General features: G+C 39.0%; 2 protein-coding genes across 9 annotated transcripts in view; one reads left to right on the top strand and one right to left on the bottom strand.

The window, feature by feature from the left end:
- Positions 1–3,507: 3,507 nt before the first annotated feature.
- LOC109627358 (uncharacterized) lies at positions 3,508–11,344 on the bottom strand. 4 transcript variants are annotated; one of them, XM_069530484.1, is made up of 11 exons: positions 11,078–11,344; positions 10,630–10,778; positions 10,367–10,523; positions 9,019–9,396; positions 7,701–7,982; positions 7,445–7,468; positions 7,098–7,199; positions 6,955–6,985; positions 6,548–6,597; positions 6,405–6,439; positions 3,508–4,467 (listed from the first exon to the last, which is right to left on the bottom strand). In XM_069530484.1, exons 1-11 carry the CDS (start codon positions 11,217–11,219, stop codon positions 4,384–4,386), a joined length of 1,434 nt encoding a protein of 477 aa, XP_069386585.1. In that variant the 5' UTR covers positions 11,220–11,344; the 3' UTR covers positions 3,508–4,383. The 4 variants fall into 4 exon arrangements, with proteins under 4 accessions (XP_069386585.1, XP_069386582.1, XP_069386583.1 ...); XM_069530481.1 differs by having other exon boundaries at positions 9,019–9,393; positions 11,078–11,275; XM_069530482.1 differs by lacking the exon at positions 7,445–7,468 and having other exon boundaries at positions 11,078–11,308.
- A 2,322-nt stretch (positions 11,345–13,666) lies between these two features.
- The window catches only part of rab11fip4b (RAB11 family interacting protein 4 (class II) b), a 49,899-nt gene continuing 37,228 nt past the window's right edge, over positions 13,667–26,337 (top strand). For 3 of the 5 annotated variants that reach the window (XM_020084364.2, XM_020084365.2, XM_069530197.1), the window contains exons 1-3: positions 13,667–13,895; positions 17,667–17,754; positions 19,090–19,169. In XM_020084364.2, coding sequence (XP_019939923.1) covers positions 13,749–13,895; positions 17,667–17,754; positions 19,090–19,169 — 315 coding nt within the window. In that variant the 5' untranslated portion in view covers positions 13,667–13,748. Of the gene's footprint in view, positions 13,896–17,666; positions 17,755–19,089; positions 19,170–19,913; positions 20,056–26,337 lie in introns of those variants that run through there. The other 2 variants (XM_069530200.1, XM_069530198.1) reach the window with 2 other exon arrangements.

The raw sequence follows: 26,337 nt of genomic DNA on the forward strand, positions 1-26,337 counted from the left end.
AAAAAGTTTCTCAGACCGGAATTATCTTTGGGTCTTTAATAGAGCTCTGCAGAGGGTTTCACACTCAGCATGAATGCTCAGAGTGTAACACCTCGAATAGTGAAAGTGGAAGGTTTTTATACGGGCGGTTAACAGAAAACATAAGAGACAACTGTTTCTGAGTAATAGCATGAAAACTGAAGCCACCTGTAGTCTGTCCGTCTGCACGTACACAAGACAGTTCCTCTTATGCGAGCACAACTGTTTCAGAGTTCAGAGTTATTGTTGAACACAGCACACGAGCATTGGTCAGACATAGGAAAGGGTTCATGTGCAAATTTTCCGTTACAATGCATAACCTAAATGTATCAGATCCTCTGAACAGTTACTGCCCCTCACACTGTCCCTGTGGACCTTCGTGTGTGTGTGTGTGTGTGTGTGTGTGTGTGTGTGTGTGTGTGTGTGTGTGTGTGTGTGTGTGTGTGTGAGGGTGAGATCACGCTTTAGTGACCCCCCAATCTCCTGTGAATAATTCATCACCTCATTCTGACTGGACGCAGCCCAGTGACATTATTACAGTGGCGTTGAAGCAGCTTGTATGTACAAAAATTATTATTAATAAACTTCGTTCCTCACAAAGTCACAATCCTCATTGTGCCATGTTGCCAAGCCTGATGGCACCACACCAAAGGCTATGGCATTAAACTGATGTCTAGTCTGAGAACATATACGGAAATTGAATAGAGCAAATTACATACACTTGCTACAAGAGCAAAGCTTGGCACTGAGACTCTGGATTGTAGAGCTACTTGTTTCTGTTTGGTTGCTTGGATGGAGATCAGAGATATTTTTTTTATACTCACGCTGGCAAACATCAACCCAACCCGTTGAAGAAAACTGTACTTCTTCCAAGTTCCGTCTCTCGCCCTGTTGTCTTATCTGGCCGCTGTTCAGATGTGGTGAACCCAATGATTCACCTGCCCACCCTTCACCTGCTGCGTCATCCAATCAGCATCATGTCACAGTCGCTATTTAGAGGATTAGCCGCTCCGGCCTTTGTCAAGAGGACAACAGTAAGAGTAGAAGTGTGTTTGCATATATTCTAATGAATTGAAATGTGGTTTCATAATATAATATAATGTAATATCATATAAGATCATATAAGATCAAATAAATTCTTTCCATTTGTTGTATGTGTATGTGCAATGAGATCTCACAAAGTACATTCACACAAGCATAGTAATTTAGTTTCATTTCAAGGTACTTCTACTTGAGTTCTGCCATTTAATCCCCTTTCTGCTTTACTACATTTCACAAAACAAACATTAATGTTCTTAATTAAACAGAACCTTGATTTTATCAGAGTCAAAGTCATCTTTTTGTCATGATATATGCTCTTCAAACTGATTGCATTTTTTTCCAACTTCTTGAAATGGTTCTGTCTGTACATCCGGACTATCAGTGATTACACCTGGAGGTCATGCAGGCTGTCATTGCTTAGCTGGGCTATAAACGGACATTGTCACAACACCTAATCTTCCTGTTCAAGGGATTTTATTGTTTATCAAAAAGAATAATGCAAGGTCTTTGGTTGAAAACATCTACAAGCCTCAGGTTTATCTGGTTATTTAAAAAAACAACTCTGGACACTTCGAACAAAGCTGTCTTTATATTTCCTGATGACAGAGATGTGTGGGTCAGTTGGTGAAAAATACCAAAAGGTTAAAAAACCTTTTTAAATACTGTGTTTGTGTATAATTGCCTGAAAATATCACACCCAACGATTCATGTTTCTTCTTTTCTTTGAAATAGAAATCATTGTTCAAGCCAACACCAGAGAGAGGTGAACCCTCAGAGGGCCTCAAGCTAAAGTGTCTGCAATTAACAGAAATATGAAGAAAGCACCAGCATTGTCTTTGCCACAGTCTGTTGAAAGCATGAAATGTGTTGCCACCCTAAACCCTCATTTAAATCCTGACTTACTAAATTAATGAAGTGCATTGCATCAGATTAAATGTAATTACATGACCACAAACCGGTAGCCGAAACTTTCTGGGCACATTAGAAAAGCTTTGAATCCAACACACTAAGTCACATTAGTTCTCTGTGTACACTCCTTTAGCTAATGGAGACTCAGCGTGTGCTGGCATTAAAAGGGCAATTATCATGAGTTCCAAGATTGCAAATGTCATTTATTATCCACCTGATGCACATGGAGAGACACCCAGGGCGAGGCCAGCATGATGAGCGTGCAAACCGAGGTGCCACTTGCGTTAGTCAGCGCGATGAAGTCACATGTCAAAGGCATCGATACTCTGCCTCTTATTCAAACAAATCTGCCTTTTGCTGTAATGAATGTCTTCACTGCGTGTGCACGCAGAGTGAACAATGACCTGCACGTGAACAAGAGCAAGACAAACCAAACAAACTTAAATTCATATCTCATCTGGGTTTTTTCTACTCCATGGACAAAAAGAGAATAAATGCTTTGCCTGTATGTATGTGTGCCGCTGATACACAACTGTGTCCTGCTATAGAGGCCAGTTAAGTGTAATAAAACCCTGTACTAATAAAGAGTTGGCTATCTGCTGCTTCCTGAATTGCAGTGCCAAGCCTTCTTTGCTGAGCATAACAAGATTACAAAGGGATGTGTGTATGTGTGAGTCCACTTTCTTTCACATCATACTGAGGTCTCAGTGAACTTATTTACAATATAAAACAGGTATAACAGCTCAAACTTAAAGTCCTCAGGTTGATGCATGGCTGAACCTCAGCTGCTGCATCATACCTCTGCTGCCTTTTTTTAATTTTTTTTCTTTTTTTTAAACATTAGATTCACCAGGGTTACTTGTCTTCATATTGTTCCACAGAACACAGGACCTGTTCTGTCCTTCATGCCGTTCTGTGCCTCAGGTGCGTTTGTGACATTCAGATGAAATATAAATGGTGCCCTCTGCAGAGTATTCAGTAAAACTGCAGCAGTTTAATGTGTCATGTCCTGGCCCCAGATTATTCACTTAGAATCTGCCTTGAACATCAATTTCTAAATCATTTCTAAACATTTTTTATCTAAAGGCTGTTTAATAACTTCATTTAAGCATGCTATACATTTGAAGGCAACTAAGTAAAGAAATAAATGTATTATGTGATTAAATCTCTTGAATTTGGATCTTACACTGAGTTAAATTAAAGTCACATGTTATTTTACAGCAGCCAGTCACAACCTAGAATTTCCTTCTTATGCTAACTCAAGCTCTAATACATCAGCTCTGTCATATCCACATTGAATATTCATTTCATGATGAATGAAATTGTTTTGTGGGGTAACAGCCTTTGTTCACCACAGTTACAATCAGCCAAAGAACATTGTTTCTTAATACAAAGCTGTGACCCAAGTGTGTTTCATCAGGCGTGCACAGGAAGTGCAGAAGTACACACCTGTCCTCATCACGTTTGTGTGCATAATTTTGCTTTTTATCAGAAAAGATCATCAGACACATCGGAGGCTCGAGGAAGAGACGCGGCACGTTTTTAACAGTAATGCAGTGAAAGCATTTATTATCTAAATAACTCTGTAAACTAAATTCAGGATTTTAATTAATGAATGAACAAATAAAAATCTTTGACTTGAGATTAATCAACATATCTAGTTAGTAATAGTAATGCTTTTCCTGCTTTACCAAACTAAAGTGTGTTCACTTAAACCTTTACAATGGATCACATGTTAAATTAGTAGTTATCAGGACTGACTTATTTTCATAGAAACATCATCTTGATTTGCTGATTTCTTTTCAGAATTTGTTCATCTGTTAAATCTGTTATATAAATAAACTTTAATAACTGCAAATAAAACATGTAGTTAAAAAGTGGACAATTATTTGCAAATCTGCAAAGACACTTTGAAACAATTTACAGTCTAAGCTTGGCCAAAACATTTAGATCATTTCACACTGCTGGATCGTTTCATAAACCTTCATATTTCAAAATTATACTTCATGACATCTGGACAAACTCCACCCCCTGATGAAGGTCATGTAATGTAGCTGAAAGCTCCAGAGATTGTTTAGTAAGCTGCTTTTTCCAAGTTCAATAATAAACATAAAAGCTTTATATAAGTTATTCACAAGTACAAATGCCACATACAAACACTGAAAATGATAGTGGTCATAAAAAATAAAAATCTGTATTTAAATCCACATGCTTAGTTTACGTGTAAGATCAAACATCACATCCTGACAAATTGTACAATTTTACTGCCGCACATGAAACAGGAACTTAGGAAACAGCACTTCCTGTCCCGCTGTACAACTACAACTGATGTTACCCTGATCACCTACGATAAAGTGTAAAACAAACACACACACACGCACACACAGAGAGAGATTACAAACATAACAAACATCTCTAATGGGTCGGGGTTGTGAACGTGGAGAGAGAGTTCCATAACGGAGATCTGGAGGTGGTCTCAGTGCCGCCATTGATCCATTCCTGCAAATAAATAAACACACAGGGAGAAGCTTTAAAAGACCTCAGCCTGACATTTCCTGTGGCACAGTTCATGTCCTACTGTTGCTTTGCTTGTGGCACAGAATCCTCCCCAGCTATAAATACACAACATGCATATCATCTGCATACGTATGGAGACAATGTTATCGCAATGTGTGTGTGTGTGTGTGTGTGTGTGTGTGTGTGTGTGGAGAGTTGTGTAACTGTATCTCAATCCATGTGCTTAATCAGATTTGTACAGTAAAAGAATCAGCAAATGCATGCTGGGACTTAGGAATGCGTACAGGATTCTGGAAATGTGTATTCAGAATTTTAGAGTGTGTAAAAGTGTGATGTGGTTTGCAAATGTACAGAAATCTGTGTGGATAAATATTTGAAAGCGAAGATGGTCATTAATTGCTGTAAATGTTAAGTGTTTTGTTCCTAGAACTGGAAATACAGACAAGTTACAACTCTGATGAGCCTCGAGATTTTTCCATCACTACCCCGTACAGAAAGTGACAAAAGAGTGTTGCCTCAATAGCCATGCCTGAGTTCAGTGTAACAAACAAAAAAATATTGTGAATACTAGTGGATTCAGACAAACATGGTGGATACAGTGTGGCTGTGGCTCAGGAGGTGCTGTAGTGTCCTTGAGCAAGATGCAGAACCCCAAATTGTGTTGGCTGTGTATGAGTGATATGTAATTTCAATGGGTGAATGAGGAAACTCTACTATAAAGAGATGACTTGAAAGATCATAAGATGAGAAAATATAAATACAGAAGTGATGCAACAATCATGTGACAAATACCAGCGATATCGTGTTGTCCACCTGAGATAGAACTGATGAGCTGCGCTTCCAGCTCTTGGAGCAAAACACTTTTATATTTATATCTGTGAATGATTCAACTGAACAGTCACAGATTCCTGCACACATTGGCAGATTTGCCTGCACATGTATTAATCTTTATACAACTGCAAACCTCATTACATCATTTTTACAAATCTGATTAGACGAACAGAGATTCCTGATGGTTAATTAGTCATTGGATGCTGTTTTTGAAATACAATTCTAACTCTGTCCTTTACATCTATGTGTACTTTGACCGAAAAGAAAATTATCCTGTGGCTAACCTCAATAAATATTTTTATACACATTAAAGAGGAAAAATAACTGGCAAAACATTCTAGCTGTATGACATGTATGAGTCACATCTGATTATTACTGTATATATATATATATATATATATATATATATATATATATATATATATATATTCTGTTGTTGCTGTGACATGATGGCTGGTCAGTCTTTAAGTCAGAGTCCTTTCCTCTATAGTGGCTGTTCAGTGACAGAGCACAGGGAGACAGTGAAAGTGTGCAAAGAGCCTTTGGTCTGAGAGGCCGTCATCAAGCTAATCAATGAAAGTGATAACAACAAATAAGAGATGAACCCAAACTCTGCAGCACTAATAAGGAACATGTGAGGGTTTGAGTTGACAGTGTGTTTGGTGTTGGGAAATGTGTGTGCATGAATGTGTGTGCATGGATGTGTGTGCATGAATGTGTGTGCATGAATGTGTGTGCGTGGATGTGTGTGCATGAATGTGTGTGCATGAATGTGTGTGCGTGTTTGTTTACAGCAAGAGGATCAGGAGAGTTTATGGTTGTTTGTCACAGAGAATCCAGAGGAGAAACACGGAGGCTGCAGAAATTCCAGACATACCAACGGAAAGAGGCGCACTAATGTCAGAAAACTGCACATGTGCTTATTTCTGTGTCCCAATGAAGTTTGCTGCTGCAAAGTTTCAGGCGTGTATTTCAAAATACTGACACAGAAACTTAGACATTAGGAAGGAAAGTAAAAGTAAGTTATGACAATTTTAACCCTAGCAGATAAATCTTCCAAGAAGATCTGTGTCTCCATTCATATTTACCTGAGAGGTGATGCTTGACCTCCTGAGTGTAAGGTCTGTAAAAAAATGTTTGTATCAGTTCGCTGTTTACACATAAAAAGAGGAATCGAGCAACTATTAATTTCTGAGGAGGAAGTGTGTTTCCGAAGAATAAAAATTCTCACCAACAACGTGATCCTTGGCATGAACTCGAGTCCAGAACTGGGCCTGCTCTCTGAAAGAATTAAAAACAAAAATACTTGATCCCGGCAGGGAAATTGGGTTTTGTTCCAGCCAAGAATAAATGTATATGCATAAAAGTATGGAACAAAAAGTCTGTAAAAAGTCTGTGCATTATAGAACAATATATTACGTCACTGCAGCAATTTTTGGATACATGTATAAATAAGTTTGTCATTTAAATGGTCATTCACATGAGAATTTATGGAGATACTATTCCTCTCTACAAGCCTTTATACATTTTCAATATTATGGGTGAATTCTCAGCAATTATATATAAATGGCTCCAAAGGTTTCTTATACATCATAGCTGTCAGGGCTGTTTAACGAATGAAGCTCATTTAATATTTACCTTGTCTTCTTTTTCTCAGCTGTTGCTTTTACTGTTTAAGTGAAAAGAGAAGTGAGAGTGGAAATCATATGTCTCTCAAAGGAACATGTGCACAGGAGAAGTGAACGAATCAGGGACAAAGTTGAAATTCAAGTGTGAAATACCTGTCCTGTGTGCAGCCACAACTACCAGAGCCCCCGAGCAGAGGAACAACACCACAGCCGAGAGAGATCCGAGCACCAGAGGCCAGTCCACACCTGACAAACCTGCAGACGTCACACAGGCCTTTATGTTAGACACAAAAAGAAGACTGTGGAAAACAAAGAAGTATTATAGGGAACACTGTGGGGGAAGTATGATTCATGGTGGATGTAGCTATTTACAGTGTTGAGAAATGAATGTCTTAACACCACAGACAACAAGTTGGAGTGTCTTTTACTTCCTGTCACTCAGAAGTGACAAATGATGAATCACATACATATGAAATAATGGAAATCTGCTGTTCACCTACCTGGTGAAGAAGGAGGGGGAACTCCTGAAATATATATATACAAAAAATATGCACTGCATTAATTGCTCCATAGATCAGGTTCCGAAAACCTAAAACCTTTGTTTTGCGAACAACAGGTTGTAAAATGTCCATAGAACAATGATTATGACTTCTATTATTCCACTTTAAAAGAGAATAAAATAAGGAGCCCATACCAGTGAAGTATGAAAGGATAAGATTTCACTCTGACCATAACAACAGAACTATTTCTCTTTACCTTTGATTACAGACAAAGGGCGACTGCGCTCGGAGTTGCTCCATGTCTTTCCCAGAAGGACACTGTACTGGCACTGGTACAGAACCACTGGAGAGTCTTGGACAGGCACTGGGAAAGTGGCCTGGTGCTGGATCACTTTGGCGTGGTGTGTGGCAACAGGAAGCTCATTATCTGCCAGGTAGAGGGAGAACACAGCACCGGGGTACGCAGGAGAGCCCGTGCAGAGCAGATGCCAAACGTCTGTCTGCTGGTGGAGAACCAGAGTGGGCAGTGGGAGTTTGTCTGGTGGCAGATAAAACCAGAGGAAACATCAGCTGCAGTACAGAGTATACTGACATTCATAAGTCGTTATTTAAGAAATATGTTTATGGGATGAATAGCTACAGTTAGCTAGAACAATTGATCATTAGTTGATGTACAGATAATCAATCTGCAACAGGTATGATGATGTATGAGTCATTTTTTAAATAATGATACAAAAAAATAGTCTTTAAAAACATCAGGAAATGTGATATTTTAAGTTTTAGGACTAATGGTGATGTCCACTTGGGATTTGTGACATAATGTGGTGGGCAGCTTTCAGTATTGGATGGCCCTCTCTCTCTGTTTGGTAAAAATAGCACTGTGTTTTATTTATATACTCTATCAGGCCCTTGTTGGTATTTTGCCCTAATAACACATCACTGCTGTCTCTTCCTGTCGCCTCTCATCGAAGCACAAAACAATGGTTTTTACTGAGCTCACCATGCACCTGAACAATCTAAAGCTCAACTCATTTTCATCCTTAAGGCAACTGAAGTTTTCTATCAGCTCAGTCCACCTCCAGCTATAATTGTCTTAATCAGTTCATTTGGTTCAAATCTAATTCCATGTACTGTATTTATACCGAAGGCTCTTACTTGTTGCTATGGAATTAGCTATTTTGCACATTTTGCTTTTTACTTATTTGTGTTTTCTTGGTTTATTTTCTGTACTTGGCTGGTGTTGATGAGATCTTTACCTCAATGCATTTCTGAATAACTCTAAATAATTCTTGAAATATTATTGAACAAATAATGGATTTATTGATAATCAACAGATTAATAGATAATGAAAATAATCTTCACTTTTTAAGGTGCCTCAAAAGAACAATATCTCAGAAAACATTAAGATGGCGTTTGATCAACCGTGATTAAAAACATCTACTACAAGGCTCAGGGATGAAATGTTTGTAGTAAAGATTTAAAGAACATCAGTGACCTATCAATGGGAACAAATACAGGGACTGGTGCAGAGTTTCCTGGTCTTGTTATTTAAAGGTTATCCAGTCCATCCTCACCTGTGACAGTGACCTGGACCATGTTGCTCACAGTAGAATTCACCAACTGCCTTTGTCTGGTGACCTGGTAGATGCAGGTGTACTCTCCCTCCTCTCCTCCTTTCACTGGCCCCACAGTAAACAATCCTGCCTGAGGTTCAGGGCTGGACCCCAGACTGGCCCGAGGCTGCATGGTAAAAGATGTTGCCCCCAGTGGCTCGGGAGTCCTCAGCAAAAGGAAGGCCATTGGGTTGCCCGACCGGGCCTGAGACTGAAGTGGGAGAGCAGGGACGGAACAGCTGAAGGTCAGTACCTCCCCACATTTGACCACCCCACTGGACGGCTCCACGGACAGGACTGGAGGAGGGAAAGTGGGTATGGTGCTGGTGGGGGGACCTTCTGGAGATAAAGATAGATAGATAGATTTTATTCTTTATTCATCCCCAAAGGGAAATTATCTAGTAGTTCGGTATTTGGATACAATAAAAATACAATAGAATAAGATACTGTAGGTAGAAAAAATAAATAAAGACACGGAACAGGACAAGGGCACTTAAAAAACACTAGATAAATAGTTAGATAAGGTGCAGTGTCAAGATGATGGTAATAGTACTGATTATATGATGGTAATGTTATTGTTACTAAACAGTATATAATAATAGTACAGTATACATTATTAATTAATTAAACAGTATATATAGTATATAATATAATACATAATAATAATAACAATAATATACACACAGAAATGTGTCCTATATTTAGCCTGTGCAAGGTGTGCATATGTACATAACTGCAATATATAATATGTACACATGTATATATATATATATATATATATATAGAAAGAGAGAAGAAAAGGGGACAGTTATCTACACATGTTTGTAGCCTGGTTGCTTTCGGATCATCACTCGGCTAACCTAACGTCCCTCTGTAACTGTCAGCACCACAAGCCAGTACTCATTGTGTTTGATGTGTGTTTGAGTGTGTGTGTGTGTGTGTGTGTGTGGTTTCTATTTTCTATATGAAGCGCCGGATGTAACTCTTCACACACCCACAGAGCAGAGGACAATAAGAGTGCAGACAGCACCTGCATGTAGTGGTGAGCTGTGGAGGTTAGAGAGAAGCGGATGGGAGTGTTTATTATGCTAAACCACATGGTGAAATTTTGACTGCACATTGAACAGATCAACTGAAATCCCTTTGTTGGAGATTTCAGAGATTATACATCATTTGTGTCGTATGTTATTTTTTTATGTATCTGTGAGATGTGTCCAGGTTGATGTATAGGTAATCGAGAGATAACTTTTTTAATATTCTGTCAAGAAATTGAAGGCCAAATCGGTTCTGAACCCCCCCTCCCACAAACCTTTTTGGTGCTCCAGCTTCAAATAGGGACTGAATGCGCTGTAGCTGCCTCCACTGTTCCTGTACAGACAGCAGAACAGTTCATCCAAAACCTCCTCCTTTACCTTGACGGTGAACTGAACCTCCCCAGCACCGGACTGCAGCTCCTGAGATTCCACCTACAAGAATTAAATGAAGAAAAGTAAAAAAACAAAACATCAGGAGCCCGATGATAACAAAACACACACTATAAACAATCATCCACATTCCCAAAAATCAAATTACCATCTCTCTGAATCTGTATAACATGACGATAACCCCATGATGGCCGTGTGGGACCTCACAGGTCAGGACCACTGAGTCCTTTGACCTCAGATAGATGTCCAGGGCAGGAGCTGGAAGACTGGCAGGGGAAGTGGAAGTAGAAAGTTGTGCTACAGACATGATAGAGAGAGGTTTAAAACATACAGCAGGAGTCCAATGAGTGTCACAAATTACATTTCAGATGAGCACCAGAAGAAAGAATTCAATAGAGGATATGATCTCAATGGAAAAAAGACATTTCAAAATAAAGATGTAGCCTGTAATTCCAATATTAGATTTATTTTCAACAGGGGGAAGAGTTTGTTTTCATGATTATACATTTTATACCAAATATTTTTGTCTTAGTTCTAGCCATAAAAGGCAATGATGTCAAGATTGATTGTAGAAACACCTGAAGTGTGAGTCTTACCCTCTGTGATGCAAAGTTGTAGAGAAATAAAAATCAGAGTGTAAATCCAAAGTGTTCGTCCTCGACTAACAACCTGCATCTTTGTCTCAAGAAGAAGAAGAAGGCTGACTGAAAATATGATAGCAACAATGTGCAAACACATGGACCTCACTCTCTTTCTCTCTCTCTTCCTCTCTCTCTGTTTATGACATCCTCTTGAAGACAGAGCGATGGGGGAAGTCAGATCTGTAAACACACTTCCTTATGGGGCCAGCTGGTCAGATGTATGCTTATGATGAAAATAGCAGCTTGCTAAACCACATGTGAAAAAAAATCAGTTTCAGTATGTTTAACAGAAACATAGAAAGGCCAGTAGTAATGTCAGTTATTGGAATGTTATGTGCTTGGTGATAAACAGTTTCGGAAATTCTCCTCATCTTTTTTCAATGAATTTAGTTTATGCTGTAATTCATCGTCAGGAGGATTTTACCCTTTCACATGACATTTATTCATTTCTTGGAATTATTATAACATGTGCACTTTTAGGATTTCATTTTCTATGATGTGGTAAAAATGGGGGGGAAATAAAAATAGATGATTACACGCATCCGGTCATAATGGCAATTTATATTTGCTTGTTATGTTTTATTTATCATTTTATTCTTTTGTTACTTGTGTGAAAATGCAGATGACGGAGAGAGAAAAAGGGGAAAGTAGATAATAGTGACCAAGAATTAGGTCAGCGTTCAACTGAACAAGATGTTTACAAACTGTCTCCACAAATCCAAACTTGAGTTTGTGCAAGTGGAGGTTAAAAACCCACAGGACAATAATAAATGTGATGTATTTCAAATCGGTAAATATTCCTAAACATGATGAGGTCAAAGATTTATATCACTTTGAATAGACTCATAACTCTTTATCGAGTGATCAAAAGGAAAAGTAGGTTTACTTCAGAGGTAGTAAATCTAACCATAAAGTATTCAACAGCAAGTCCTTGACATTACCCTGCAGCCGTCACCTTTTCTTTAAGAGCCACCTTTTAAAAAGTGAAGATGAAACACTGCGACATTTGAAAACCTTTAAAAACACATCAACTGCATTTCAGAGCTCAGGATTTTTTTTTATATGAAAGTAGATTTAACAGGAACCTTTTTGTTGCTTCTTGGACTCATCTCTTGCGAGAATCACTAAGGAAGACATTACCCAACAGTGACTGGGAATTATATTTTGTTATATTTTTGAGGAACAAGATGAGTTGTTAAAATCTAAAAATCCAACCACTGTTTTTCATATAATGAACATTTGCAGGAGGCTGAGTTGATTTCCCTTGTGTACTTTTCTGTAATACATGGCAGAGTTGGCACTACAAAACATACTGGTGCCCCATAACACACTAGTTTCAAATGAATCTGAGAACCAGTCAATACAGGCATCAGAGTCACTCTTCAGATAAAGATGTACAGCACTAATACAGATGAGTATCTATCCTGCTATCACCATACAAGTACAAGACAAAAAATCCTATCTCTATCTCTATCTCTATATTTGTAAAGTTGATTTCTCCAAGGAGTGAGCCTCCTAAGCACAAAGTGTGAAGGTTTTGGCCAAGTAAGAAGCTCATAAATGCCAGGATGCCACCAACACCAGACAGTCAAACAGCCAAATATGAAACCTCAGTCAGTTAGGAGTCTCACATTCAGACTTTTCTCTTTCTGAAAGATTGGAAATATCTTTAAATCCCCATGTGGGGCAATTTGCTGTACAGTTTTGTTTCATCCTGTCTAACTGACATCTGTCTTCCCGGACCAAAATGTGGGCACTGCTGTCTTCAAATGAACTTCCCTCTTCCTTAAGATGTGGGTGGACTGCTGAGTCCTGACCTGAGGAGCTGGCTGTGCTGTGCCATTTGTTTATGAAAGAGTTGTTTAGTTTCCTGCAATGTAACGACCCTGCAAGTTAAAGGTTCAGTGTGTAGAATTGAGTGACATCTAGTGGTGAAGTGTCATGTTGCAGCTGCATACCCCTCAGCTCACCCTCCCCTTCCAAACATGAGAGAGAACCTGTGGCAGACTTCTGTTGTCATAAAAACTCAAAAGATGTTTAGTTTGTCCAGTTTGGACGACTTTAAAAAAAACTTGATGGCGTACGGAGAGAGGACCCCCTCCCCATGTAAAAATAGAGTATTTAAATCTAAAGATAAAGAAAACAGCAGTCCACAAAATTTAGATGAAACACATTAGTAAAACATCACTAGGATTTTTTCATACCAAATTTCTGCCAATAGATTTTATTTTACCTAAATCTTACATAAGGCACCTTTAAATACCTGGGTCAGTGAAGGAGCCTCATGGATGAGAGGTTCAGGAAAGTCAACTAAAGTATTAGTCCTGCTTTTCTTCCCACCTCTGAGCATATTACAGGTTATATATCGTAAGTCTACTGTATTTCTGACTTTTCCTCTTCCTCAACTCTGTGGAATATTCTGAGCATCATCGGTTTCCATAGCAATGACACACACACTTGCAGAGGCGTGTTCCCATCTTCTTCCGGTTCTTCCTGTCAATCACTCAGCATCACTCCTCCTCCTCCTCCTCTCGCGCTCAGCAGCAGCAGCCGCGAGCTCCAGTGTGACACGCGCACAGCCAGCACGCGGGCTCCAACCAAAACAAGCCCTCAAACCCATGAAGACATGGACGAAGAGTGGAACCGGGAGCATCTGCTGACATTAGTGAGGAAACTCCGAGAGGTGTTCGACGTGTGTGACGAGGACGCGGACGGGTTCATTCGCCCTGAGCACTTGGTGCAGCTGGGATCTCAGTTTGGACAAGAAGAACAGGTGAGGACATGGACACGATGAAGGTGCTGCTGAATAACACCAAGGATAGTCTCACCCCTTCTCTGAGACTTCATGAGCTTCTGTGATGAGGTGTGTCACCAGTTGGGCGAGTTAGGTGCAAACTTTTCAGCCTTTTGTAACTTTTGAGTCTTCACAGTCTACACTTGTAATAGTCTGGGAAACCGTGGAGCCGCTTAAATAGAATGAAGTCCTGTACTGCATGTGCTTACTGGAGTGGGGGGTGTGGACTTTGTTTTTAACTTGTAACCTTGGTGTTTATGACTTATTGTCCTGAGGCCCTTGTCTGGCCATGCTCCTTTTTAAATGATTCTTCATCTTATATATCATATATCTTATATATCATCAGTATTCACCTCAACTGTTTATAATCTGTATGTATTAATACGCTACAATATCCATTTATCTGCTGCTTACCTGGTCCTGTACAGACATTCTTCATTCTCTTTAACTGACAAATTGTCTGTGAAATAGTTGACAGACAATTTGCTCCTGAGTGAAGGTTGTGGTTTTAAACTATATTTAGCCATGTCTTACACCTCCTCAATGTGCTTTCACAATGTATAAGCGTTATATTTATATACATATATTGAACTTTTATTATATTCCTGTTGGTTATCATAGTAAAGTTCTGTGTCTATTGTGTCTATTGCACTTTAAAGTCTAGAAGGATTTAAAGGATCCGACTTTAAAGACACTGTTTTCCTGCCAACTGCAAAATTGTCTTCTATTACAGAAGGTATACTCACAGGCTTTCACTTTGGCTTTCACTTTTCGATTTCAAAAAATGCTTGAGTCTTACACTTTTAGTTATGTATTGACACTTAAGAGGCTAACTGAGTAGAGCTGAGCTGGACCATACTGTTGAAGTGGAGGTTCCCTAATTAAAGACTTCCTTGTTGGAGCTAAAGCCAAAGTTTTTGTTCTTACAGTAATTTAACAGAGGGAACACTGACAGGTCCAGTAAAACAGGCTGATGCTCCTTTACCTGTGGGACCTGGGACAATAAATGTGACATGAAATAGTCAAGTTTAACTGTGCAGGAAATACTGCTCACTCTGAGAAGTGGCAATATTAATATTAACAGCGTTTATTTGCTGTGCTCGACATCTGAGACATTACATCCCTGAACAAATGTGTTAATCATTTGCAAACCACTGATACAAGAGAAGCTGAAGTATAAACAGATGAGCAAAATGCAATGTGAAAAGTGTAAATTGTTTCAGTGAATGAATGCAACATACTGAGGACTAGAAATTGATTGATGGTGTCCATGCTGATTGCTCATAGTTGCAGTATCAGTATAGGTAAGCGTTGACTGATAAGTAACAAGAAATTACAGGAAGGAAATGGAAAAGATAAAATATTGAAGTGATTTATAATTTGCATTTATTTTATGCTGTAGTTTTTCCTCCATATGGACTAAGATATATGTCAGTATATATCTGGTCACAGTTCTTTAGCACATTTAATAGATTTCTCTTAAAAATGTTTGTTTATACTACATGTTAAAATTAAAATACTATCGGACCTTCATAAGAGGTTCTAGACATTGGTGTCAGTAAAAGAACAGATTTGCCTTTTTCTGCTACTGTTGTTGAGGAGCCCTTGAGCAAGCTTCTAAATTAATAAAACAAGTTTTAGAGCAGTTTTTAAGAAAAACCTCTGTTTAAACAATACTTAGGTTTTAGTGCTTTTAAATTGCACCTCAGGTCCTAACAGGTTAAATACTCTTTACCTTTTTATTATAAATTTTTATAATTATTGTTTCATCATATAAAACCCATGTCAACAAAAAGTAGAATATTCTGTAAACCATTCGACTCAAAGCTTTGTGTGAGATGAATAAGGGATATTGTTTTATCTTTAGTTGGGTTTTGTGTCATGGTGGACGTCCCTGTGGCCTCTTGTGTCCCGCTGCTCGTCAGGGTGGTTGAACATTGCCTCTGATTGGCTCCCCGGTGGTGTGGTGCTCATCAGCGGGAACATTGTGGAGGCACTGATTAGCTCATGGGGGAAGCTTTTCACTGACCTGGGAAATCGCTTCATTGGATAAAGTAACTGTAATTTTGTTCTCACTGACCCACATGTTACTGGATCCTGTAGAGTACAATGCAGTACATGTTTACTTTGGGCTGCCATCATCAAACCAGTATTTAAATATGGCAGTTTTGTTATTGTGCTCCAAGTATAATACTGAGTGCGACGCACTGAAAGTGATTTACACAAAAAAATAAATGTCATTATGATCACATGACCTAAATAAGATGGTATGAAGAGGAGTATGTATTTTGTAATTGGTGGATCACAAACTGTTTCCCCTGCATGTGTTGTCCTCCCGTGTCATTGCGCTCTGTGAGCAAATCCCACTGGCTGCTTTGTGCCAACCTGACCTACTAATGCACACGCTGGGTGACACTTTCCCAACCGTACAGTCACATGCACACATGCTCACACTCCCATAATCCTTCAGTTCTCTCCTCTGACCTCTTTTCTCTCCCCTTCAATCGGTCCTTAAAACAATATGAACAGTCAACAGTTTTCAAAGTCGTCCAGTGACCTTTTTAAAACATCTCAAAATTCCTCGGTGAGCTCTGCTGTACATGTGACCCAGTTGCTACGGCAATGAGTAATCAGTGTGTACCATAAAAATAAATCCTAGGTTTTATACAGCACATTATTTTCACACCCCTTTTTTTAGCATCATACATCTACCTCTAGAAATTGAGGCATCGTCAACTTTTTAATTTTAACACCCCGGAGGTTGTTTCCTTCTCGGTCACAAACCGGTGCTAAAATTAGTGAAGTTAAAATTGAAATGGTTGTGGCTGGCTTGCAAAGAGAAGAATGCATTATTCATCCACAGCGCAGAGTGCTCAGCGGCTGCAGCCTTTCTCAGTGAGTGCACGTACTTTATCATGCTTTAGACAATTTTATTAGATAAATGTGATGTTTGAAGTTGAAGGTTATACAAACTGAATATATTTTTATTGTATGGACTTTTGTGTTTCAGGACTGGATGCCTTTTTGTCCGTGTGTCCATCAACAAACAGATCCACTAACAGACAATCTATGTTGATATATAAATGGTCAAAGTCCATTTAAATATTGTAAATGATCATGGATGATATCCAGCAAGGAGGTTATGTTTTCATGTTTTCCCATCCATTGTTGTCATTTCTGTCAGCAGTGTTACTCTGAAGCTAATTATGTGGCAGGGTGGAGTACGATCCAGTAAAGAACCCATTATATTCTGGAGCTGATCCCGACTAATGTTTACAAATCCACTTCCATTCTCTTTAACCTGGTGAGATTAGCCGATAATATCGTATTATGTTACAGACGTATCAGTATCTCAAGCAGCCCTTCGGATGATGTAATAATGACACACATCATCACATCGTAAACTGGTTTCTTCTGTAATCATGGAATACATATTTAACTATGCATTTCAGGATTTGATTCACAGCTAATGAAACAATGTGAATATCAATACTTGATGTGACTGAGATCCTTGGTGTAATTTTAAAAGTGTGGATGAGTCATCTGGTTTGGACGTCTCAGCCACCTCTATGTCTGGGAAACCAAATGGTGCAACACGTGGCTCAGACCTGCATTGAAACACACAAACACACCAGTACATGTGGAAGTGGTTTAGTTATAGGCTGGATATCAGTGGGAGGGAGAGCAAAAATGATCTCATTAGTAAATCATTTTACTGTGCATGATTAGAAATATGTTGGGTGTCCACAGGTGAAGAGGTTGGCTAAATGTTTGCACCCCAGCGCTCATGGGAGGATCAACTTCAGAGACTTCTGCTGTGGCGTGCTCACACTGAAAGGTGAGAATGGAAATATTTGATGTTTTTTAATGCTTCTATGGATACCGGCATTATATCAGAAACAAATCATTAAAAATGAACTGAGTCACAAAACATAGAATTAATAGTTCAAGCACTGGCCTCATTTCAATTTAAGCAACGTTTTACTGAAGTAACCGAGCAGAACATTTTCAGCTCTGGCATCAGTCTTTACCGTTGGAAGCTCATGGGTGGCTGCTTTTATCCACAGTTTAATATGGGGTCACTTCTGCGTTTGATTTGCACAATTTGAGATTGATGACTGTGTGTGGGATCTGAACCCAACTTCCTCGCTCATTCACAGTCATGTTTTCTTTGTATTCTGCCCAGACTGAGAGTCTGTGTAAAAACCAGGTCAGTTTATCCACCACAGTGGACCAAGGCCAAACAGGACAAAGGGAGGGACACAGCCCGAGCAATAACAGTTAGAGTAGAGGAACAAACTGGGCTATTGGTTCTGCATTGTGAAGTTTTACTGAGTACCGAGCATTAATAACAAGATGTTTATTTAACGCTGTGTGGTCCACACAGCATGTGTCGTCCATTAGACTTAATGTTCCTCATCATGAAACCCCATGAAGTTGATATCTAATAACTCCATTATTTATCATTCAAGTCACAAGGACATTTTAAGCAGCTATTATAAATATCTTTAGAATAACATGTATTAAGTGCCAATGTGAAATTAATGTGAAAAAGACGGCTTATAGTAATGAACCAACGAATTATAACTGAAGGCTGCAGCTTCTTCCAGCTTCACAGAGCTGTAAAGTGAGTTTCATTCTTTAATAGTCCAGTTTACAACTTGTTTTTATTCACTCTGAATGGTTTCATGACCTAAAGCAGCAGCCTGCTGCAGACTGTGTATCAGAGAAGATTATTCTCTACTTCTTCAAATGACACAGTCTGGTTGTTGGGACTTTTGAAAGATTTTGCAGAATATAAATATGTTGTTGATTTGAACTCTGATCCTCTGCCAGTATCACATACCTTTAACATGTGGCACATCTATGCATGTAATATGCTGCAACAAATATAATAAGTTAATTGTGACATGTGACATCTTCCTTAAAAATTGTTGGTGGACATGAAATTTTTCACTTTTTTCCTTTACTGTAATTTTCCATTTTCAATATAAATACAGGTTATCATGCAAGTCAATGATAGAAAATACTTAGATAACTTGAAAGATGACTACACAACACTAAGCTAACAGGCAGTGCATCCCTCCCAACAAACACAGGTGTATGTATTAACAATACATTGTGTATGTGGTATCTTGCATCAGAATCATCAGGATCATCATTTTCTTTGCAGGTTATGTTGGGAACTTTAAAAAGAAAAGTTCAACACAGTTCATCACAGGGTCTCATGAAACAGCTAAGAGTTATTATCAGGTACGTTTTTGAATTGTTTGTACACGTTTTAGAATTAAACTGAGTAGAGTAAATGTTCACTCCCAGTATCCCTCCAGTAACAGTGTCTTATGGGCAGTTTGATCTCTTTGAGTAATCATTACGATAACAGTAGCAACAATACTGCAGTAAACTGAAAATACACAAAGCATGTAATGCAGTATTTTGTCCACTAGAGAGTAGTGTGTAGCAGCAGAAGATAAACAGTACACCAGGATCACTTGTGTCATCACTAGAAACATTTATGACAAGTTCTAGGACACATCTCTACAGGCTGTTGGATTTGTGCTTGTAGATGTTTGACTTCGCCCTGAAGAACTGAAATGACAAAACATTTAATCATAATCATAATTAATTGCTTATATTTATTCTCTTTCACAGTTTAAGGTTACATTAGGTTTCATTACCTTGTGACCTTGTCCTGTGTCTTTTGTTTGATTTAATCTCCTGATGTGTGGGGTTCACTATTATAATTGATCTACTATCAATGAGAGGAATTGTCCCAAGATGTGACATTACAGGTGACTCACACTTTCTGTATTTCAATATTATTATATATATTCTTTTGTTTATGTCTGGAAGCTGTGAGTCTTTTCTCTGCCTCTGGCAGAGTATAACATTTCATCATACCAATGGAGAAGTGCTCTTAAAATATTCACACTGTGTGAAATGCAATACGGTCGTTGCCTACTGAGTCGTTCTCTGGTAACACAGGATATGCTGATTTGAAATTGCTGTTTCATTTGTGCACCTCCCCTGTAAAGCACGGCGTTTAAATGAGGTAGCAGTCATACCACCTAATATTCCAAGAAGAGCTTTAATCCAGGATTTCTTTTGACTGCATATCATTTTCTCCACACAGTGACAGGTAGGAGTGATTTACAGTTGCAGGTGTGGGTTTATTTTTGTGTTTGAATAAGAATTAATCCCGTCCATGTGTTTTGACCTAGGAGATATTTGTGCACTGACTGGAAATGAAAGCAACAAATAACCAAAGGATGGAAATGTGCAAGTCATTGTACAATGTGGACACTAAGACCAAGGATAAATGTGTCTTTGCTGAAATTATTTTCAGGCATCTTTGAAAAGTTTCAAATTTAGAGTCTTTTATTAGACTTTATTTCTTTGTATTTCAAACAGATAGCAGACCTGAGTGGCACAGGGTGATATGAGGATAAGCAGAAGTCCACAACCAGTTGATGCTCCCACAAACTTTTATATTTTACCTCCCAAGAAGTGGCCAATGCTAGAAACATTTCATTGATGGGAGGTAAAATGTAGAAGTTTGTGGGAGCATCAACTCGTATGCAGACATTTCTCGTCTTCTGGTTTTTCTTACTTCTGTTCAGCACCTAATGTATTATAAGAAAATAAGCACCTATATAATAAGATATAGATGAAAGAAAAATATGTTTAAAACAACGTTCTTCAATAAAATATGAGTAAACACAATATGAGGCAGTGATGGTGCCTGATACAGAAGTATACTGTATAATATAAGAATTATGACAGATAACATTGTTATAACATTAAGGTTGTGTGGTAAATATGATAGTTACTTAACAGGGTTTAAGATGACATGATGTATATGATAAAAAAAGCTTAACACAATATGAAATAACAAATACTGTGATATAGGATCCATATCTCCCTTTCTTAACTTATAGTAACTAATGTTTTTTTTGGAGGTTAATGTTCTACATCTTTTCACAAGGCTAAAAGGCTAAAATAAAAAAAATGAGATAGCTTGGTAAATAATTTGCGAAGAGCACATAGATAACGGCAGCTCTGCTTCCAGCTCCTCATATGAAAACTACTTTGCCTGGTCTGTTTGCATAATTGATCTGTGGTATAAGGTCGAGTGGATTCTGCTGATCTCACACTTTTCACACCGTTTTTTTATGTTTTCTTGAATGTTTCCCTCGGGTGTAAAAAAAGGAAAAAGACTCTAAACTCTGGCAAGAGAAAGCAGTCACTGAATTTAGACTCATTGGAAGCGGCAGCCAGTCAATGTATGTAAATACAGAGCGTGTTCAGCAGGTACTTCCTCTCTTCTCTCCAGCTTATCTCAGCTTTCCTTTAGGATGGTGCTTTTTCTTCCTGTGGTGGAAAGAGATAAAGTGAAACTAATGACTGCTGTTTAACCTTCTCACTGACAGCAGCCTCTTTATTAACATCTCTGCGGTCGATTGGAGGTCTTTTATAAACATCTTTTTATCTTCTTTTCACATTAGAGAGGTTTCTCTCTGCTTTTTGTTGGAGGAAGGAAAATTTATATTTATGATCCACAGAAGCTCAGTTATTTCAAGACTGCGGAGTTCAGTTGTTGGAACGCCGTCAAGTTGCGTTGCCATAGCAAAGAGAGGGAGGAATCCCAGAGCTCCCCAGGGTAGCTCTCTCTGTGTGTGTGTGTGAGAAAAGGTGAGAATTGTCTCATTATTTCAAGAGAGATTGCAGTTGAGGATTTATTAGCTTGCTCTCTTTTGCTGCTGAGGCAGACGCACACACACACACACACAAATATTAGTGTATGCAGGAGACAGAGTCAGCACGGCCGTGGCAGGTGCTGAAATGTATTTTGGCACATAAAGACAAATTAAACTGGTGCACTAAGCATCTGGGAGGATAGGTGTGTGCTTGTGTTCTCATGTTTGTTTCCTTTTCAGGACTTCTTCCAGCATAAACACTGACCTTGTACCCAATCAGGCAAAACTTACTTTCTGAGGTCCTGTGTTTTGGGTTAAGGTGTGAATTGTGGTCAGGGTCAGAGTTAGGCATGAGCAGCTCATGATTAGGGATTAGGTTTTGGTTAGGCTGTTCACAATGAATGGGAGTCAATGTAAAGTCCTAATAAGGATATCTGCACAAACCTGTGTGTATATATCCTGTACCTGATAGTATCCCTAAAATATTAAGGTTATTGATTGTTCTATGAGTTAACAATTCAATGATTTATTATATTTACATGTTGAGTTTATTGTATTTCATAAATTAAAATAAAAACAATTCAGACGTTTCTTTTTCCATTTTATCCCTTCACGGACGCTGAGTGGTAACTGTATCGGCCCAAATACAAACCTGTGTTGTCATCTTAACCTGAACCTATGAAAAATATGTTAAAACTCAGTGGTGGCCCAGATCTGCCATCACCACTGCAGAAAAAGAATCAATAATTTACACCTCATTTGTCCTCTCATGGAGATTTCTTTTCCTACTCTGGGTTTCCAGCAGGTCACAGGAATCATCTGAGCTCTCTGCCTCTAATCTGCTCTCCTCCCGCCAACGCTCGTCCACTCTTTCCCCGTGTGTTTCCTTCATCTATTGCTGGTTTGGTTTGATCCCTGTGCTCTTAGTGCATGGGTCATCATCAGACAGAAATCTGTGTGTGTGTGTGTGTGTGTGTGTGTGTGTGTGTGTGTGTTGCGGCTGCAGAAGTGAAGGTTTGCAGACATTAGCACTTGAAGTGACTTTATCTTGTCCCCTCATCTGTGTTTTGGTTCCTCTCTATTTTTATCCCTAATGCTCTGTTAGTAGAACATACCTCCTGCTTTTATCTATCATTCATCCCTCCCTGGTGCATGGCTGCATCACTTTCTGTTTTGCATGAACGCCTCTATCCCCTCATTCGCTCTCCCTTGCTCGTTGATATGTCTTACTCTCTTTTTCTTTGATTTCTCCGTCGTTTCCCTCGTCCATCATCCTTTTCCTGCTCCCCTCCTCCTCCCGCCATCCACATTAGCACTTCACATGAACAGTGAGGAGGAGAGAGCTCCGCCAGCCTCTGCAGCCGTCTCATCGTCTAATTAAAGAGCTGAGATTTGGGGGGGGGGGGGGGACTGAGACTTACATCAGGGGTGTAATAATTGCAAAAGTTGAAACAAAGAAAAAACAAGAGGCGGGATGAGAAAAGGGAAAAAGAATGAAACACAAAGCAAAAGGGAGAGAGGGAGAGAATACAAAGGGTATGTTTACTGTTTACCATTGTTTGTGTACGATGGGAAAATCAGCCCACTGAGCTGCCGAAGCACCGCCAACATCCCTGTCACTGTCTGCAACACGAGCACTTCCCCATGATAACGATCAACAAGCCTTCCTCCGAGCTGTGTGTTTGTTAATGAACTGGCTCTTTTTGCTGCAGAAGTTTGTTGAAAGGTCACCGTCAGTTTGTTTCTATATTGTTTTCATGCAGTATACATTCAGTATGTGTCGTTCCTCATACTCAGCAGTGCAATGGTAATATTAGTGTGTGGCTCATGAGCTCATTTCATGCAGAAGTGACTTTTACCAAGACTGAATAACTAATAGTCACTGATGCTGCGTACATGTCAATTCACATTCTACAGGAGCACCTGCTGACAAGGAGTGAGTGAGTGACTTTGACATCAGAGATCGTTATTCACAAACTGTTTCCCACCAACAGACGGTGTCGTTTCATTAATTCCAACAAGGAGGTTATGTTTTCACCCCGTCTGTTTGTTTGTTTGTGTTTGTTTAGCTGTTTGTCAGCAGGATTATGCAAAAACTACTGAACAGTTTTCCACAAAACTCAGTCAAAGCAGGAGACAAATAAAGAACCCATTAACATCTGGCATTAATCCGTCAAATGGGCTGATACAGGTCGAGGATTAGGTAACATTGCAGGATGCATGCAATAATACAAGGCAATAACTCAGGGATCTTGATGGGTAAAAAAAATCAGACATGTTTAGAGGACTGATATTTAGAGAGTGTGAGATCCAAATAGATCTAACAAATGAAATATGGTTTCCTGAGGGGATTGATGGGCCTTAGCTCCACTGTTTGCCATCCTAGTTACCTCCACTAAGGAGGTTATGTTTTTGCTCTCTCTGTTGGTTTGTTGGTTTGTCAGCAGGATTAGACAAAAACTATGTGTGAGTGTGTTATTTGGTGCAGCTTGATTGAATTAAAGTGGACTGCTGGGTCTTGGCAGAGGTGTGTGCTCTGCTGAGTTTTAACCACCACTCTGTCATTCCCAATCCTTAACAAAGAGTGATGGTTCCAAAACTAATCCAGATTCAGATCAGAAATGAGTTATGAAAGGTTCCTCGCTGTTTCACAGTCATATACATTTTGGAAGACATATGACAAACATCTTTTCTGGTTTATTTACTTTGCTTGGTTGTTTCTTTTAATAATGATGATGTTGTTTAAAACAGTATTGGATTATTCATAGAGGCATGTTTTGGGCACAATGCATCTGCTCACAGACACGTGATGCCACATGACGTTTGGACAGTCTGAAACCAACACGGTGAACTGTCTGGCCACACAGTTGACTGATAGTCCAGCTGACAGCCATGGAAACATGAATAAGACAGGACTTGATGGGACATTACGATAAGGTGTCCTTTAGATTCCCCATGTTTCTTGTGATGGAAGGAGAGTGTTGACAGCGTGTGGCTTTTCTGTGACATTTGCTAATGACACAGACCTTTCTAGCTGCTGTGGGTAATGTTATGGTGACATTTCACTCAAGAACATTTCAATCATATATCATACAGTAGTAAACTCAGTGTTACGTCCTTTGTGAACTTTCCAAAGGCAAGAATGTCACACCAATCTAAAACATGCAATGTTAAAGGAAATGTTAGGACTTGATGGCATATGAAGTAATAACACAAAAAAAGCGGAACCGCAGCCGAGAACACGAGGTATTAAATCATTTAGTTTAGTCCACTTGGACCTAAACGTTAGGACAAAATATCTGCGTATGTTTAATAAATACAAATTAGCGACAGAGGATTCTCAGTTTGTATCTATGGCCAGAACACTAGCCGCTCATGGTTTTATAGTACCAACCAAATCACCACGGTCATCATGGTAAAGATTGAAATGGTAAAACTCTACGCCAGGAAATTTTGGTATGCAATGACACCAGTAACTTGAATTTTGTAATTGGTATCAGGTCAAGAGAAACAGAAAATATTATTATTTATCAATGCATTATTTGGATCATGATCAAGATCGTACAGTAGTTATTTTATCACAAAGATGAGAGTAGAACACAACAAGACACTGACTGTACAACATTTACAGCAAAGTGATGCATGAAATAGGAGAAGGATCTTGTTATATTGCGATGCTATGTGATATGCAAAGCGTATACAACACAGATGTACTAAATTTGCATTGATTACATTAGATTGTTATATTGATGGTATAAAAGGTTGGAAAGGGTTTGCAAATGTGAGTACTGACTGTGAGCTTTGTCTACCTGTCTCTGAGAGAGGGAGCAGAAAATGATACAGTGGTGACGACAGCAGAAAGTCAAAGGATCACACAAGGGAAACAGAAATGGGGAAGGAAAAATAGGCAGTTACAGAAAAGGAAATATGATGTTAAAGTGAATGATATATGGCATGTGATGGATTGAGTGTGAATGGATGTGAGGGAATGAGACTTTGGAAAGCGATAAGAGCAGCAGATGGAATGCAGACAGAGAGATAAAGTCCGAGGAGAGATGAAAGGAAACGTAACAGAAAAACCGAGAGAAAACAAAGACACGATAAGAAGTGCAGGGAAAGCAAATAAAAAGAACAACAGAGGGAGATAATCTCAGCAGCAGCTTTATCTAATTTGCCTGCGATGGTGAGTGACAGGGTCCATTAGTCAATGTGACGCTCATCAGGCCACACTTCAAAATCTGAACAGATGGACTCTGGGAATGAAGGATGCGTTGAGGCCGAGCCAGAAACCAGCGTGTGTGGTCTCTGCTGTGGCTGCTTTGCTGAGAAAACTAAACATGGTGCACACTGGTCTCGAAAAGTAGTAAATCATATTAACTGTAGCCCAATTACAGGCTTCTCATTAACACAGTTATTATATTTTAATCATAGATTTCCATGAAATGCTGTGGAGGGGTGGAGGATCACCATTAAGTTTTGGTGCCGATCTGGATCAGGGGGCAGATCTAGGAGTCTTTTCTCCCTTTGCTTTGCCATTGCAATAGTTTCCTTGATTTCCCAGAGAATAATTCATGGATCTTGATGAAAAAAAAATCTGCCATGTATCGGAGACTGATATTTATGAGTTCGTGCAATTTGGTGCAGATCCAAATAAGAATCTGGATCGAGTGAATTAAATGTTAATTCATTAGGGGACTGTTGGGCTTTGGTGGATATTAAATCTG

Source organism: Paralichthys olivaceus, chromosome 8 (genome assembly GCF_024713975.1).
Source record: "Paralichthys olivaceus isolate ysfri-2021 chromosome 8, ASM2471397v2, whole genome shotgun sequence".
Classification (NCBI taxonomy): domain Eukaryota; kingdom Metazoa; phylum Chordata; class Actinopteri; order Pleuronectiformes; family Paralichthyidae; genus Paralichthys; species Paralichthys olivaceus.